This window comes from Capricornis sumatraensis, chromosome 8 (genome assembly GCF_032405125.1).
Source record: "Capricornis sumatraensis isolate serow.1 chromosome 8, serow.2, whole genome shotgun sequence".
Classification (NCBI taxonomy): domain Eukaryota; kingdom Metazoa; phylum Chordata; class Mammalia; order Artiodactyla; family Bovidae; genus Capricornis; species Capricornis sumatraensis.
Window position 1 is genome coordinate 86,719,803 of NC_091076.1, and position 17,319 is coordinate 86,737,121.

General features: G+C 55.5%; 1 protein-coding gene across 2 annotated transcripts; it reads right to left on the bottom strand.

Moving 5' to 3' along the window:
- Positions 1–274: 274 nt before the first annotated feature.
- On the bottom strand, positions 275–16,529 carry PDK2 (pyruvate dehydrogenase kinase 2). 2 transcript variants are annotated; one of them, XM_068976260.1, is made up of 11 exons: positions 16,322–16,529; positions 14,353–14,494; positions 6,476–6,547; positions 5,961–6,145; positions 5,590–5,679; positions 5,310–5,387; positions 3,122–3,198; positions 2,933–3,031; positions 2,655–2,762; positions 1,874–1,987; positions 275–1,320 (listed from the first exon to the last, which is right to left on the bottom strand). In XM_068976260.1, exons 1-11 carry the CDS (start codon positions 16,437–16,439, stop codon positions 1,180–1,182), a joined length of 1,224 nt encoding a protein of 407 aa, XP_068832361.1. In that variant the 5' UTR covers positions 16,440–16,529; the 3' UTR covers positions 275–1,179. The 2 variants fall into 2 exon arrangements, with proteins under 2 accessions (XP_068832361.1, XP_068832360.1); XM_068976259.1 differs by lacking the exon at positions 2,655–2,762 and having other exon boundaries at positions 16,322–16,523.
- Positions 16,530–17,319: the final 790 nt, after the last annotated feature.

The following is a 17,319-nucleotide window of genomic DNA, read 5'->3' on the forward strand; positions in this document are numbered from 1 at the left end:
AGTGGCCTTCCTGTTTGCCCCAGCTGGGGGTTGGGCTGGGCTCTGAGTGCAGCAGGGCCACAGGTCTGTCACTGGGTGCTGCACTGTCAAGTGTTCTGAACGGACGGCTGTGTCCACTGCTGTAGCTGGCATGCACTGGGTCTGTCCTGAGCATGTCACGTGTTGATCACAGGGACTGCAGTCTGCATCCATTTGTACAACAGAATCTCCCTCCCCCAGGAAAGCAGATGGGCCGCAGTCTCATTCTATCTCCTCTTTACTGTAGATGTCACTGTCACCATCATAGCCACTGGGAGGAGCACACAACTTTAACCCCCTATGTGCTAAGGGGAAGGGTAGGGGCATTCGGGGCTATAAAACTAGCTATATACACACAACATTCTAGGGAGAAAGCCACCCCAAGCACACGCATGTCCAGGCACAGTGGGAGTTGGGGTCTGGAGCTCGGGGGGCCATGGGTGGTGGGTAGGTGTATGCACATGAGGACATGCAGGGGAAGGGCTTGGCAGGTGGCAGAAACATTGCTGGGGTTACCTACAGGGAGGAGAGGTTGGGTGGCTGACCTCTGTGTCCTCCCAGATTATTCGGCTTTAGGGGTGAGCCCCAGGTGAGAAACCCCTCCCTCCTACCTTTGACCTTAGAGAGGAGGGAGAGACTATAGGACCAGATCCCCCACCAGGGGTCCCCTCCCACTACCCCAGATGTGGCAGGCACCTGGCCCCTTCCCAACACTGACACCAGACCAGTGCCAGGGTACTGGCATGGGCCAGGACAGTAAGGCAAGCAGGGGCGTCCACTTGGAAGGCCAGGGCTGTGGTGGGCAGAGAGGGGACCTAGGGGCCCTGGCAGAGAAGTGGCAGTTCTGGGCTCAGAGAGGAAGACTGCCATGGAAACGTGTCTCTGGAACACCCCATCAGGATGGAGACACCCTCCAACCCTCAGGCGTTGCCCACAGAGACTGGACCCAGGGAGGCCACCAAGGGGTCTCCATGGAGACAAGAGATTGGCACTTAGGGGCCACCACAGACTGCTCACTGCAGTGATTTCCAAGGAGACAGAAGCTGGTCAACAGGGAGAGCCTCCTGCACCTGGGGGGGCGGGGAATGGGGAGGGTCACCACAGTGGCCGGACCCAGCGACAGCAGTCCATTCTCCTGGGTGTAGGTGAGTTGGGTAGCTCCTAGCTGACACGGTACGTGGACGTGTTCTTGGGCTCCGTGCTGGGCACACACCAATCGCCGGCCTCCTGGATGGTCTGGTAGTGGCGCCAGGCTGACTTGTTGTAGACAGGCAGGCGCTCCACTGAGTCCGTGGACAGGGCCTGAGGGGCATCAGGGTCAGCCTCTCCTGCTTTCCTGCACCTTGCCCACTCCCTGGCAGACCACCCGTGCCCAGTGGTGGGCTCCAGTGGCCACTAACTATGGCCCACATGTCAGCCCAGCCAGGTGCCACACTGGTTGAGGTGACTAAACCAGAAAGACCCATGACAGACTGTCCCTTCTGTGGCTTGCTCCTGCCCGTTTAAAAAGGCTGTTCACTTAAAGGTCAGGGAGGGAGAGGGAGGAGGCAGGCTGTGTGACCTTGAAAAAGGTCACCAGCTCTGGGCCTCCGTTGCCCCGAGCTGAATGAGTTCTCCATGCTTCCTCACAAGTCAAGGGTTCCCAGAACAGGGTCTCATTCATGCACCACAGACTCCCTGAAACTGCCTGCCAACTTAGGAGCGCCTGGTGGCTGGGGAACTATAGCTCTGCTCTGATTCTCAGTCTGAAATCAGGAAAAGATTGGAGGGGTGGAAAAGAAACCTAAGAATAGGCCTGACCTGTCAGCAACCCACCCTGGCCCCTTGGGCAGGCCTTGCAGGCAGGGGCCCTCACCTTGAGATAGATGACAGCGTCGGTCCCAAAGCCCTCCATGGAGAAGAGCTGCAGGTCTCCCTGGAAGTACTTGGCGTAGAGGCGGGAAATGGGGAGCCCATACCCGAAGCCAGCCTGCAAGGAGGTGGGAAGGGAGCACTCTGAGACACTGGGCCTGGGTTCCCTGGAGCTGCAGAGACCTATATGCTGAGTGAGGATGGCTAAGCTTGGGTCATACCGGGGGCTCCCAGCACCAGGGTGAGGAGGGGACAGGAGAGAGGGACAGCTCAGAGACGAGACGGGGACTGTGGGGAGAGGGACTCAGTCCAGTGGGGGGAGGAAGGCTGCAGCGCAGGGCGGGGGTGGGGAGCAGCAGGCAGGGCAGGAGAGGGGGCTGGCCCTGGTAGTCAGGGGTCTGCGCAGGTCACTGGGCACCTCTTTGTCTCTATTTCCCACACTTAGCCCCGCCTATTCCACCGGGAATGGACACGGAGGTGCTGGTGAGCTGAATAATGCCGAGAGAGGTAGTTACTTGTGGAGAGCGAGAGAAGACAGGGAGAACTGAGGAAAAGCAACAGACAGACACCCACAGATAGGTAGGGAGGTGCAGGCTGGGGAGACGGAGGAGGAACAAGGAGAGACCCGGAAGAGCTGACCGACATCACACAGCCTACAGGATGGAGGCACCGCAGGAGGCAGGGAAGCGAGTGATGGGCACAAGGGACAGTTTGGTAAGAAGAGACCAGAAGACTGACAGGCATTCTTCAGGAGGTCGGGGGGAACTGGAGTGAAGCCAGCTCACCAGTGGGGTTCCCCCGGTGCCGGGCTGGGGCATGGGGGCTGTGGAGTACATATAACTGAAGAGTCGCTCAATCTTCCTCAAGGGAACACCTCCACCTCGATCACTCATCTGGGGGAGACGGGACGCGTCAGGGTCTCTAGACCTCAGTTTCCTCTACACCCCATCCCTGACCTTCTCAGGTCTTCCTCACCCCCAGCGTCTTCCCTAAGCCCATCTCCTGGCAGGAGGGACGTTTCCAGACCACCGCTCTCGGGCCCTCAAAATCAAGGGTCACGTACTTTGATGGAAAGATCTTCCTCGCCCAAGGCCACCATGACCTTGATAGATGGAAGAGTGACGCTGGATTCGTGGCTTTCCACAGTTGCCCGCATGGCATTCTGCAGTGGAGAAGGTGATAAGCTACGTGAGAGCAGCCTGGACCTAACCACCCCCCACCCTCACGAAGGAACATCCCCCGGTCTCCTCACCTTGAAGAGTTCAAAAAGCATGTGGTAGAGGTGGGAGGGGACGTAGACCATGTGAATTGGCTGTTTGGAGTTGGATGCTGCCAGGGAAGTCCAGACCAAAGATCAGGAGATGGTCAAGAGGTCACCATTCAGCATTCATTCACCAGCACCTAACACCCACACTCCACCCCCATCCACTGTCCATCCATCTGCTCATTCGTTTGTCCATCTATTCATTCATTCAGTGTCCATTCATCCATTTACCTCTCCATGTAATATCCATCCGTCATACAGTGTCTGTCCATCCATCCATCCAGTATCCACCCATTCATCGATCATGTCCGTTCAACATCCATTCATGCCTCTGTCTACCCATCCAACCATCCAATTGTCTTTCAGTCTATTCATCTGTTCAAACGTCTATCTTTTCCATCTATCCATTCATTCAGAGTACAGACCCATCCTTCCATTCATCCACTGTTTATCTATCCATCTATTCATCATTTATCCACTCAAATAGTATCTATCTCTCTGTGCTATACCTAGCCTACTAGCATTCACCTTGATACCAGAGTCCCCTGGAGAGCTTTTTCACCCAGGGGAGAGGGGAAGGGGCTACCCAGGTGATCCTGACACCAGCATCCTACTTCCTAAGAATCACTCTAACCTGGAGAGTTTCTTGGTTTTAGGGACTGAGTGTCTTCCTGGTGCCTGCCTGGCACAGAGCTCTGTATGTAGGAGAAGCTCAATAAATGTGCAATGGATCAATGAATGAGGGAATCTGAGGCCCTGTGCTGGGCAAGTGGAGACAAAAAGTTGAATAAAATTCAGCCCTACCCTCTCAGAAATTCATGTCTAGACAGAGAAACGCACACCTCACTTTCACATCAGGTGTGCCCAGAGCTGTGTGCAAGGCTCTGGGCTTGACCCTGGGGATCCGGAAGTAAAGTGGCCTGTCTCCGCCCTTCGGTTTCTGCCCCCGAGTAATTTAAACAGTGCAATTTAGAGGTCCACTTGCGGCAGGCAGGGCCTAACTCCTCTCTGGGAGGTCTGGGGAGGCTTTGCGGAGGAGCTGGACTTGAATGGGCTCTTAAGGGAAGACTAGGATATGGGCAGTACGACTTCCAGGCATAGAGGCGTGAGCGCCTCAGGTTTCTGGTGCACAGGCCAGAGTGGCTGAGGAGCAGGGGGGTGGTGGGGAGGAGAGAGGTAACTTCCAGGTCTCTGGTCCTTCTCACCCCTCCACCTCCAAGGTGTTTATCCAGTTCACCCCCTTCTTTTCCTCTCTGCTGCCTTCCCCTCCCCTTGCCTAAACCTGCAGTGACCTCCTAACTGGTCTTCCTGGGTCCTCTCCTGCCTCCTCCAACCTCTAAATTAATCTTTAGAATGTTACTCAGACCCTGTCATCACTGTGCCTCAAACCTCCAATGGTTTCTCAAAATCCCAGCTCCCGTCTGCAGCCCATGGGCCCTGCATGCCCAGCCTCTCTCTCCCGCCCCTCACCCCTTCAATCTCCTAACCCACCACACTGGTCCTTCTGTTTCTCAACTACTCCATCCAAAGTAGGACCCTGTAGCCATCCTCTGTGTCCATCATTCCCTTTCTTCTTTCAGTAACAGATGCCTCCCTCCCCTGAAGTTGTAACTAGCATGTAACTGCCCAGCTAGACACTAAATTCTCAGCCTCCTCTGCAGCTGGGAGACTTAGGGAAGTGGTGTGATCAACTCCCAGGCCCTGCCTTCCACATCCTCTTTCCCAAAACTTCGCCAGGCTGGAACTGGGACGTGAGGGGGTATAGCCAGCTTTGACCATTTTATCTCAGGGGCTAGCGAGCGGAAAACCTCTCTCTCAAATTAAGCATTTTTGGATTCCAGGAAGATAGCCAAACTGGCATCCCATCTAATACGCTCCTCCTACCCATGACTGTCAGGCTATCTCATTTTGTTTCCTTCCTGTCATATCATGACCTGAAATTAGCTTATTATTTACTCACTGGTTAAAGGCTCCGTTCCCCAACCTCCCCAACACCAAGAATGTGAGCTCCGTGGGAAGAGGGACCTTGCCTGTTGTGTTTGCTGCTTAATAAATATTTACTAGATAAATAATAATTATATAGTAATAGCTCTGCTTCTCCCTCGTTTCCTGACTCCTCATCACTTCCCGCTCCCATGTCCGCAGCCCTTAGACACGCACAGCCTCATTCACTCACCATTGATCTCCTGGATCTCCAGGTCAGGAGAGGCCATGTAATACTTGTCACACAGGAGCTTGGCCATGTCGTAGGCATCTGGGAGAAGCAGAGGTCATCAGGGAATGGGGTAGCCTCCCCGCAGCAGGCAATTCTCTTGGTATCAACAGTGGGTGTCACCAACATTAAACCCATGAGGATGTGGCCCCCACCCACTGGGGAATGGGTCACCCTCTGGCCAGGTAAACTTGGGGGTACACTGGGGCTCCTCTGTGGGCCAGGCACAGTGAGGACGACTCACCCTTCACCACCTCAGAGACATTGCAGTTGGGGTCGATGCTGCCGATGTGTTTGGGGTGGGCAGGGTTGGTTCTGCCGTCAAAGAGCAGGGCTACAGGCAGAAATGGTGGGTGCAGTTGGCGGGGCCATGTGCCTCAGCGCTCCCTCCCTCTTCCCCTGGCTCTCCAGGACCCCACCTCTATTTCTAACACTTCTGACCCTAACACCCTCTCCCTACCCTCCTACCCTCTCTCCTCTGACCAGACCCTACAACCTCGAATCAGGCCAGTTTTGGACCTTTGCAGGCCTGAAACATCCTTCTCCGAAGTCTCATTCCCACGCATTCTACGTCCTGTGAACCTCTGACCGGTGAATGGCCCTGCGCCTGCTCACTGTGCTGGTTGATGAGCATGCGGATGGAGATGCGGCTGAGGTAGAAGCGGTCCAGGAAGTACTGGATGTTCTGGTTGGAGACGGGGTCGTCGCCATAGGTGTCCTTGTACTCCAGCACGCCCTGAGCCATTGTGGGCACCACGTCATTGTGGCGGTTCCGGATGGTGACCAGGGCGTCAGTGAACCTGCGAGGCGGGGAGATGTGGGCTCTGGGACACCCTCAGACCCTCCCTGCTCTGCCCTTCTCTCCACAGCGCCTTTACCCACTCGACTCTTCCCAGCCCACTCCTCCAGAAGGCCTCCCTAGACCTCCCACTGCCTGCCTGATAGCCTGGGAGCTCCACAGGGTGGGTCCTGGGTCCCCCTCCCCCAGACACACCAGGATTGAGGGCTGTCTCCCCGCTCACCCTGGATATCCCCAAGGACAGGAGCATTTCCGTCATCCTACAGGCATTTCTGCCCCTGGGGCTGCGGCTCACACCTGCCCTCCCGGCCCTAGCCAGGGCCTCACTCACTGGCTCAGGGTCCGATGGTCCTCAGGGTCCTTGTCCAGGAACTCCATGATGTCCAGGAGACTCTGGACGTACCTGTGCAGGAGGGGAGGGGGCATCACCTTAGCTCAGGGCCAGGCCCCTGCCCCCCTGATCTGCTGACCCAACTTTTACCCTGTGCCTTTGGGCTTCCCTGGTGGCTCAGAGGTTAAAGCGTCTGCCTCCAATGCGGGAGACCTGGGTTTGATCCCTGGGTTGGGAAGATCCCCTGGAGAAGGAAATGGCAATCCACTCCAGTATTCTTGCCTGGAGAATCCCATTCACGGAGAAGCCTAGTAGGTTACCGTCCACAGCGTCACAAAGAGTCGGACACAACTGAGCGACTTCACCTTCACCTTCACCTTTAGTGGGCAGCATGCAGTGGGCTGCACGGGTTGACAAGCTGCATCACCAATTTCCTCACTCTGCTCCATCTGTATGTGACTCTCCCCGACAACACAGTAAACTTACTGTGCAAGAAAACCTCTAATTTGTTGGTTCTCAGAGGGCCTTTGCTTTGCTGTCCCAGAAGAGCAGTCTTCAAAGGGGCTTGGTGGCCGCCCCACCCACAGGGCTCCTGGTGAGAAGACTGAGGGCCAGACTGGGGAGGGGGCCTTGCCCAAGACCAGCAGTGACAGCAAGGCCTCCCCAGCCGTCATGGAAACAGACCTAGTGTCTGCCTGCAGGGTCGCTGCTGTATGGCATGGGCCAGCCCAGCACTCTCACAGAGCAGAGGTCCAAGGAGACAACCTCACACGCTGACCCTGGACACCAGGAGCTGTCATCCAATTCCCAATCCCTAGGGAACTAGATTTTAAATGGTGGGTAGGAAAAACAAGGTCGGGGGGAGTTGGTGGGGACTGGGCATGCCCAGCTCTGACACGGGGTGGGGCTGGAGCCCACGGAGAGCCTGAAGGGGCTCAGATGCTGCCAAACTGGACTGGGAGGCAGGGAGCCACTGCTTTCCTACCAACACCTCAGCCTGCAGCAGTTCGCTCTCTTGGGGAAGGCAGAGAGCTCAGCCTCTCTCTGGAAGAAACACTTTGGCTGGCAGGAAGGAGGGGCCACTGAGAGTCTGACCAGGGAGGGCCCTGGGGCCTAACAGTCCCTCTAGAAGAGTTCCCACCATAGTCCAAAGTCCCCTGTACGCGTAAGAACAGCAGGAATCAGCCCCATTTCACAGTCTCCTCAAATGAGGCCTGAGGCAGTTCCGCAGCTGGGAGGAGAAGACAGGCCTCCAGCGCTCCTGCCACTATACAGTGTTGGCTGCTCAGGAAGGCTCAGCCCCTTGGTCCTGTGGTTCTCTCTGCCTGGAATGCCCTGCTCCCTTCACCTACTGCCACTCTCCCCTCTCTTGCTTAACCCAGTAGAGAAGACAGTGAAAGAGCTAGCTTTGAAGCTGGCTCTGCAAGTCCCAGGCTGGGCTTGTCCACTTTGAGCTGTGTGGCTCTGGGAAGTCATGGAACCTCTCTGGGCCTGAATTTTCTTATCAGAAAAAGGGAGGGTATTATACCTACTGCTATCACTGCTTTTTGGTGAGAATGAAATGTGGTAATTAACACAGTGCCTAGCAAATAGTGAGCACTTTAAATGCTTGCTCTTGTTATGAACAGTGGCTCAGACACTGTCAGCAGCTGAGTGCGCCCTCTTAGTCCCCAGGTGGCACGTGACACACTCCTCCTGGTTACCCTGGGCACAGGCTCTGAATCACACCGTGTTTGAATCTGTCACGCTCTGGACAGCCACGGAGAACAGATGGGGCTTTCCCAGCCCTGCTGCTGCTGCCTGCCTTCCCCACACAGGGCCCAGCACAGCGCCTGGCAGGAGGTGCCAGAGTCACTGGTAGCGGAGCCCAGAGAGCAGAGGCAATCAGCTCCCCCTGGAACCCCCTCACCATCCTCAGTGCCCAGCAGACAGTCACAGCGGCCCTCCTACGGCCTCACCTCAGAATTCCTGGAGAATAACAACAGTCAACGCCTACCCAGTGACCATCAGTGCTCACCTATGCTCAGTCTATGAAGGGGCTTTCATCTCTGAACATGTGCTATTCTCCCCTTTTGCAGATAAGGAAATCAGCTCAGAGAGGGCAGATAGTATGTTTCAGGTCACACAGTAAGCATTCACACTGGGATTCAAACCCAGGTCTGTCTGATGCCAAGTCTACACCACCTGGCCAAGTGCTCACTGTCTGTATTGGTCCTAACAGGGGTGCTGCTGACGTCCATGGTGAGGGCGGCCAGTATGTACCGGTGCTGGCCTTGTGCTGGGGCTCTGCTCTGTGCTCCTCTAGTTCAACCTCCACAATGACCCTGTGGGGGGTGTGCTACTGCTGGACCCATTTTACAGATGAGGAAGTCAACATGCAGAGCTGGAATGCTCTCTCACAGGCCTGTGTTACTCCAGATCCCTGGATCCCATGCCCAAGAGAAAGCTTCACGCTCATGTGATTCTTAGAGGGAGAGGGGATTTGACAGGAGGACCTGCAAGTAAGCAAAGGTGCGAACAGATAGAACCAGGAGAGACAGGAGACCAGCTGAGGGGTAGGTTTCCTGGAACCCCTTCCCAAGACCCAGGGCGCAAACAGAGAGGGAGGAGGTTGGAACTACGGGGCTCTGACCAGCGAGGCCAGGACTGGGGGCTGGTGACAGGATGAGCGCTCTCGCTGCTGGCCCCACCCCCCGTGGCTACCTAACGAACCACCAAGGGGGTGGCGTGAAGTAAAACAAAGGGCACCAGGATGGACTGGCAGTGGGAGCACCAGCTGGCAGGGCTCTCGGGAGAGCTGCAGCCTCATTCAGGCCTCAGTCTCCTGGATTGTGAAGCAGGGATTAGAATCTCTGCCCGCCTTCCTCTGGGGGACATTCCATCAGGGGAGTGGTCCTGGGTGTACTCCCAGAAGGAAGGATGACGAGAATTCTCCAGGGGAACCGTGACTGGGCCTGAACCCCCTCAAGAGTCCGGCAGGCCAGACCTCACCGGGGGTCCTGAAAAGGGACAGATGCTGGGGAGGGCATGATGCTGGCTCCAGGGCTGGAGGGTCAGAGAAAGAGCTGGGCTTAGACATGGACAGTCTGGAGCAGTGACACGACGACAGACGTGTCACCTGCCCTGAGCCTGGCAGAACAGGCAGGGGGCCAAGGGGCAGCACTAGGGAAGGCCCGGCCTGTCGCCCTCAGCAGCAACCAAGGCCACCCGGGACTTCCTGGGTGACATCCAGAGTGTCCCTCCCCAACACCAAGTCATGTGGAGGCCCCAGACCCTGCCTTCTGGGGCTTTCCAGCCAATCCAGAGCTGGATTTGGCAGGGGGGAGGGGTGAATTTGGTGGGAGCAGGGCGCACGTGTGTGCCTGTGTGTGTGCAGGTGAGCCTGGGTGTAGGGATGTCGGAATAAGCACCTGGCAGAGGGGGAGGAGGCACGCACAGGCTGTGCGGGCAGAGGAGTGGGGAGCCTGTGAGAATCTGGACGCCTGTGGGGGTGTGCGTGCACACTAGTGTCCACAGCCTCTGGGGACCAGGCTGTGAACAAGGCAAAGGCCCTGTGAGGAGGGAGAGGTGGAGGCGAGTCGGTGTCTGGAAGCTGCCTGCGGCAGGGGGGCTGGCCGCGGCCCTGAGCCAGGCCGACCCGGGTCCCACTGCTGATGGCGCTGCTCTCCAGCCCCACTGTGTGACGAGGGCCTCGCAGCAGCAGGAGCAGATCAGAGGAGGCGATGCTGGCGGCCGGCCTCCACTCTGAGCACGTAGGTGACGGCTGAGGGATTCGATGGCAGGTTTTGGCTACAGCCCCGGGCCTGGCGCAGAGCAGGCCCTGGGTGCCCGGAACCAGTGAGGCGGTCATTCTTTTCAAGGGCGAAGACTACTGGGTGTGGTGTCCACACACCTTGCTGAGGCAAGGGAGGTTCGTGAGAAGGTGCTGTGGCACCCACTCTTGCCCCCTTCCCACTACACCCCTGCAAAGCCACAGGAGTGACTCACTGTCATTCGATTCTACTCTGCAACGCTCACTCAACCCTCCATTTTCCAGATACATCCCCAACTCCACGCCCTTTGTCAGCCTGTCACTTTCCCCAGCGAGATGTCAAGGTTACCCCTCTGGGCCCCCGCAACGCTAGCCATCAAACAATCTCTGTAAAGAAAATCTACTTTCCCACTGACTTGCTTTGCTTAGAAATCTCTGACTCCTCCAGAACACGGCTCTCTCCCTTTCCTTTGCGAACATAGCCCCCAAATCACACAGCCTGGGTTGGAATCCCGGCTCTACCACTTACTACCTGATGAGCTCAGACTAGTTTCTTAATCTCTCTGAACCTCAATTTCCTCATCTACAAAACAGGGATGATAAAAAGGCCTACTTCGCAAGGTTGTTGTGAAGGGTCAATGAGTAAGGACAGGCTCAGAGCAGCTCCTGATCGCCAGCAGGCCTTCCAGGTGTGTCTGCCCCGCCACCATGCCACGACTACACTCTTAAGAGAACCTCTGTCACAACACATTATCTTTGGCCAGAAGGTGTTGCTGCCAGAAGATCACAGACATCACTCGTGTGTAGCGTTCCGTGTACTTGCACATCCAGCAGTGGCATCTCACCCATTTTACAGATGAGGAAGCCAAGACTCAGAGGGGCCATGTGGTTGGCCAAACGTTAAGTGTCCAGCAGGCACAAAAGCCAAGCCTCAGAGTCAGGCATGCCGGTGCTACACCCAGGGCTTTCCTTTACCTTCCAGTCACCTCCAAAATAGGATCCCATGACCCCAAGTCAGTCCAGTTGAAATAATACATCAGGTTCATTTAGAAAGGGCTTCCCTGGTGGCTCAGAGGTTAAAGCGTCTGCCTCCAATGCGGGAGACCTGGGTTCGATCCCTGGGTCGGGAAGATCCCCTGGAGAAGGAAATGGTAACCCACTCCAGTATTCTTGCCTGGAGAATCCCATGGACAGAGAAGCCTGGTAGGCTACAGTCCACGGGGTCACAAGAGTCGGACACGACTGAGCGACTACACCCACCTTCATTTAGAAATAGGAATTCTCCACTTGCCCACAGTGATTCCTGCCTAGAACCTCTCCCCAGCTGAGTAGAAACTCCATTAGCTGTTGCCACATGTTAAATATTGCCACCACTGTTACCAATAGCACATGCACAGGTCTTGTCCATTTCCAAAGGAAAGGTTTTACTGCTCACTCATCAGTCGCTGAGGCCAGTAGCCCTCTTGCCAAGCTCTCTGGTAGGTTGTCCCCTTCCTCTCGTGAAACTGCCTACCTCCACCACCTCCATCATCCAAGCTGGCAAGGGGGTTCCTATGGAGAGGGAGGTCTATCTCAGGAAGTTCTTCCTTCCCTCAGACCACAATCTCTCTTGCTGCAGTTGATGCCCATTCTCTGGAAAGAGTCTCAGCAGGCTGTCTCTTCAGTGTGTCAGCACACTCTAGCAATACCTTGGTCTGCTGCTGCTAAGTCACTTCAGTCGTGTCCGACTCTGCGACCCCATAGGCGGCAGCCCACCAGGTTCCCCCGTCCCTGGGATTCTCCAGGCAAGAACACTGGAATGGGTTGCCATTTCCTTCTCCAATGCATGAAAGTGAAAAGTGAAAGGGAAGTCGCTCAGTCGTGTCTGACCCTTAGCACAGACTGCAGCCCACCAGGCTCCTCCATCCATGGGATTTTCCAGGCAAGAGTACTGGAGTGGGGTGCCATTGCCCTCTCCTGCTCTCCTCTAAATGAATCATCCATTGGGAAGCATTCCCTCTTGTCTCACTTCACTCTCTCCTGCTGGTCATTACTTCCCAGCGTTGACAGAAGATTTAAGTCAGGCCAAGCCCCAAGATGTGTAACTGATTTTCAAGAAGGGACTCCGGGACTTCCCTGATGGGCCAGTGGTTAAGAATCTGCCTTGCAATACAAAGGACATGGGCTCAATCCCTGGTCAGGGAACTAAGAGCCCACAAGCCACAGAGCAACTCAGCCTGTGTGCTACAGCTACTGAGCCCTTGCACTGCAAGTAGAGAATCCATGTGTCGTAATGAAAGATCCTCCATGCCACAAGGAAGATCCCACATGCCACAGCTCGGACCCAACCCAGCACATAATAAATAAATATTTTTTAAAAAGAAGGGGCTCTATGGGCCTTGGGGGCATCACGGGCAATCAGCACCTCCCTGCCCTCCCTCCCCACATCTCCTGACTGTCCAAGGAAACAAGTGTCCAAGGAGGGGCCCGAGAAGCCCTGTCCTGGAGTTAAGGACCAGCTGGAAAGGCAGCCTGGTCACTCAGCTGGACAGAGCCGGAGGAGGGATGGAGAGAACAGATGGCACCTTCTGTCTCCTCCCCATGCCTTCCACGCTGCCCCATGGCAGGAAATGCCGGTTGGCTTGGAGGTCTTGGACCTCTAAGGGATAGGCCCCAGTCAGGGGTGACCTCATTGTGCCACATGAAAATCAGGCTCCGCCCTCTGTCCCCCAATCCACCTTCATCACTTGCACTAACAGTGCCCTGTCCATAAAGTGAGTGCTCGGATGCCCTAGCCGGGCTCTCTTCTGGCTCCACACCTTTGCACACGCAGTTCCTTTGGTCTGAATACACTACCCTCCTTTCTAGGTCAAAGTTCACTTAGGCAACCTATAAGGCCCAGTGACACGTCACCCCCACTCTGTCTCCATTTCAACTTCCCCACAATGTTCTGATTTAACTGAAATTCACTGTGCGCAGACCATGTGCCTGGTCTTTCCTTACTTTATCCTCATTTAGTTAGAATAAGTCATTTATAGCACATTCATGCACAGAAAAAGGCTGGAAGGGCATCAATAAAGGGCACTCACAAAACCTGGATGTTTGGTTAGAGGGTGGAAGAGAGGGGTTGACATTTTATCTACTTCTTTATGTCCTCCAAATGTCAAAATAAGCATGTCATACTTCTTCAACGAGGGGAAGAAACCAACGCTATTTTAAAATAATATTATTTTGCTTTTAATTGAAATAAAACAAACTCTTCAGTAGCTTACTGCTCCTGCCACTATGGAGCTCTTAAGCTTGCCCCTTTTATTCTCCCCATGAGATCATGGGCTCCTGAGGAGCAGCTGCTGCTGCTGTTTCCCTGACCTAAACACAGCACTGAGCTCCAAGTAGGTGTGGATACCCTGAATCAAAAAGGAAGCCACAGTAGTACCAGACCTGCCACAGCCAGAAAAACAGGCAAAAGATTTCTGCACACATGCCACTGAAGATTAACCATGATTAGCTACTCACACACCCAGTTACAGAGCAAATTTTTGTTTATTCTTCATGTGATTGGCTTCTGGTTAATGTCATTCAGTTTTTAATACTTATCCCTGGACAAAGTTTTTGAGTAAACTTTACTGAGAATTTCTCTCTGCTACTGCTGCTCTGTGCAATAAACTTTTGGTCTTTGCCCGTCTAAAGCTCTTTGGGGTTGGTACTGTGCCATCCTTGTGTCCATTTGAGTGTTTTCCAACATCCAAAACAGGCTGATTTGTTTGCATTATACAATTTGAAGATTCACTTCTCCCTGTTTCCCACAAAGTTGCCCCAGCTAGATGTTATCCAACAGGTGCTAGATTTTCAGGGTCAGGGCTGGTGGCAAATGCTGACAGCCTGATTTGGGTTTTGGTGTGAAAATGATTATTTCCTTTTCCAGAGAATGGAGGGTGGGGGGTATAGGGCTGTCTCAGAGACATGGAGACTGGAAGTTTGATCTGAGTCCCTGCTATGGCCTAGGATTCCCACTTGACTGTGAGAACTGCCCTACCTCTCAAAGCCCCTGTGCCTCTCCTCTTTCCCCACCTCCTGCAAGGCTGCTGGGAGCATCGGGCATCTGACAATGGAGTGGGCGGCATGGGGATCTAGCCAAGGGTCTCACCAGCTCTGTACCAGCTGCACCGAGGGTGTGCTCAGCACCCGGTCAGGAAGCAGGTTGATCTCCTTCATGATGTTGGCCAGGCGCACAGGCAGCTCCTGCCTGAGGAAAGTGAACGAGGTTTTCTCACAGGCATTGCTGGACCCTGCAGGGAGAGGGAAAGGTGAGCCTAAGAGTTACAAAGCACTGGAGCCAGAAGACCTCCTAGTGGTGGGGAAGGGGGTCAGGTCACTAAATACTTCATTTCCTGAAGGTTCAGAAGAGACAAGAAGACAAGGAGGCACAGGACAAGGGGCCCCTCCTGACCCATGCAGTGGCTGCCACACCACCCAGCCTAACCCTTAGGGAGGTGGTGTCCTTTCGCCACCTCCAGCTGAACCCTGCTTGCCTTCAACCACAGGGGACAGGGCCACCCTGGGCCCCCTGGGTGCTGCCTCTAGCCCAAGTTATCTCACTTCTTCTCTTTCTTTCCCTCCTTGTAGACTCTCACTTTGCAGGGCTTATGGGCAGAGGAGCCTGGGAAACCCATCCTATCTTGAGATGAGCTCCCCTGGCTGAGGGAAGCTATGCTCAGACCACTGCAGCCATAGGGTCCTGGCATCATCTTGGCCCAGGTGGTCTTTATGTCCACAGTAGACTTGCCCCTACATTAATGCCCACCCACCTGAGAGGTAGACAGGGTCGGGGAACTAGGGCCCAGATACTTAGATTCTTGGTCTGGCTTGAAGATGAAGAGTGAGTAGAGGACTGAATGAGGTCATGGCCTAGAGTCAGGAGACCTGGGTTCTAAGTCCAGGTTCTGCTTTTAACTCTGTCACCCAGGGCATGTCACTATCCCTCTGAAGATCTGCTTTACCCACTGAACTCCAAGTGGACCACTCTACTGTGAGTCCCTCCCTGCTGTGACAGTTCTGTTAACTGGGGTCCAGTCTGGACTAGACAACTGCTGGAGGCTGGGAGTGGGCTCAGGCAGCTTTCCTACATGGCGGGAGCTCAAATACGGAGGGAAGCAGGTGAACAAGTAATCGGGCAACAGATGCCCTGTGTCCTGGCTGCCACCTCCCCGCCCCCTCCCATCAGTGACGCAGCTGTAACCTGAGCCAGGCACTGTCTCCTCAACTCTTGAGAGACCTGGGCAACCCCTTCTAGTCCCTAGCTGGCACCATAGAAATTCCGTGTGAACGGACACTGTCCAAACAATGCCTCTTTCAGTCACCATGTTGGCACAGCCTTCCCAATCCCCGATCAATGGTGGTAGGTGACCCTGGCCCAGGAACCCAGGGGCAGCCAAGGATGGGTACAAGCTGTCTGACTCCATTTCATGGTGCCCTGGACCCCTACCCAGCTGGGGACAGACGGCCAGGCCACAGTAGATTTGATCTTCAAGCGTCCTTGTCCTCCAGGACAGCTGGGGGCCAGCTCTTTCAGTGGGGGGAGGTGTACCAGTCAGGGCCTCTCTCCTGTTGACTCATTTGAAAGAGTCCCTCCCAATAACAGACCCCCAGGGCAGGTCTCCTTCCCGAAGGCTCGCAATGCCCCCTAGTCACTCCTACAACACCCCCCATTTTCCTCTCTGACCTTTACTCTTGGAGTCGCCAGGACAATCCCTAGTAACCCCTCAGTGCCTGGATACACCCTCCTGCTCCAACGGCACTGACTCACTGCCCCTTCCTCTCCCAAGACTCCTCACAAAACCCAATAAGATACCGTGGACCCCCTCCTTCTCAGTGCCCCCACTTCCCCCTAAGAGCCCAGTCTCTTCAGCCGGGGTGCCCTTAACCCTTTCAAACCCAACTGGCCCCTGCCTCCCCGTTAACTCTTTCCTGTCTGGATTCCAAGGTTTGCAAGCAAACCTTCCCTGTCACTCGGCCTCCCTTAGCCTCCGAGTTAACCCTGCATGACCACGACTCCTTCACCCCCACTCCCGCCCCTCGCAGACCCCCGGGGCCAGCCGCCTCCTGCTCACTCGTACCGAAGTCCAGAAACTGCTTCATGGACAGCGGGGATGGGGAGAACTTGCTGAAGTGCTCGATGTATTTGGGTGCCCCTGCCAGGGACGCATTCTTCAGCAGCGCGCGGACCCAGCGCATGGCGGTGGCGACCACTTCTCGGGCTCGGGTTCTGGACCCTGCGCGGGCAGCGCTGGCGCTCGCCTCAGCCCAGCCCAGCCCGGTGCCGCGGCGGCCGCCTCCTCCCCACCGCGACCCCGACTGGGCTCCGAGTCCCGGCCAATCGGCTTGTTGCGGCGCCCCGACGTCGCTAATGGCGTCTCCCAAACAACTCCAGGAGAGCCAATAGCCTCTCGCCCCGGCACGTGGCTACCCCCTGGGCCCGCCCCCTTAACCCAGTGTTTGCCCCGAGCGGCCTGCTGTTTTCGAGAGGCAGCGCCGAGAGCCCGCCTCCCCGGCGTCACTGCGCGAGTTCTTCCTCCGGGCCTAGCCCGGATTAACCCCTCCCTCCCGAAAGGCCCGTTATTCCCTTTCCTCTTACACTCCGTTTCCCCGTTCCCTCCCCGAATCTCCTTCACTTGCCTGCCCGGAGGTTGTTTGGGAGCTTTCAACGCATCCTCTTCCCCCCGCAAGGGCCCGATTCACCTGTCCCGATTTCCACCCACCTGCTCTCCCTCAGGGCGTCTGGTGGGTTCCCAGTCTGGACGACTGTGACTCGGACTGTGGATGAATCGAGATGCGAGCCCATGCTAATCCCTCATATAGACGTGTAACACACCTACTTCCACAAAGATCCAAGCAGCTCAGGACAAGGCAGCATTTTGCTTTTCCAGTTAAAAAACACCGAGTCAACCCCCTCATTAACGCCTAGCGGCGGCTACAGTGAACTTTTAAAATCACCTTTATTATTCTCTACTCTTGGATAAGGTAATGGCAACCCACTCCAGTATTCTTGCCTGGAAAATCCCATGGATGGAAGAGCCTGGTAGGCTGCAGTCCATGGGGTCGCTAAGATTCGGGC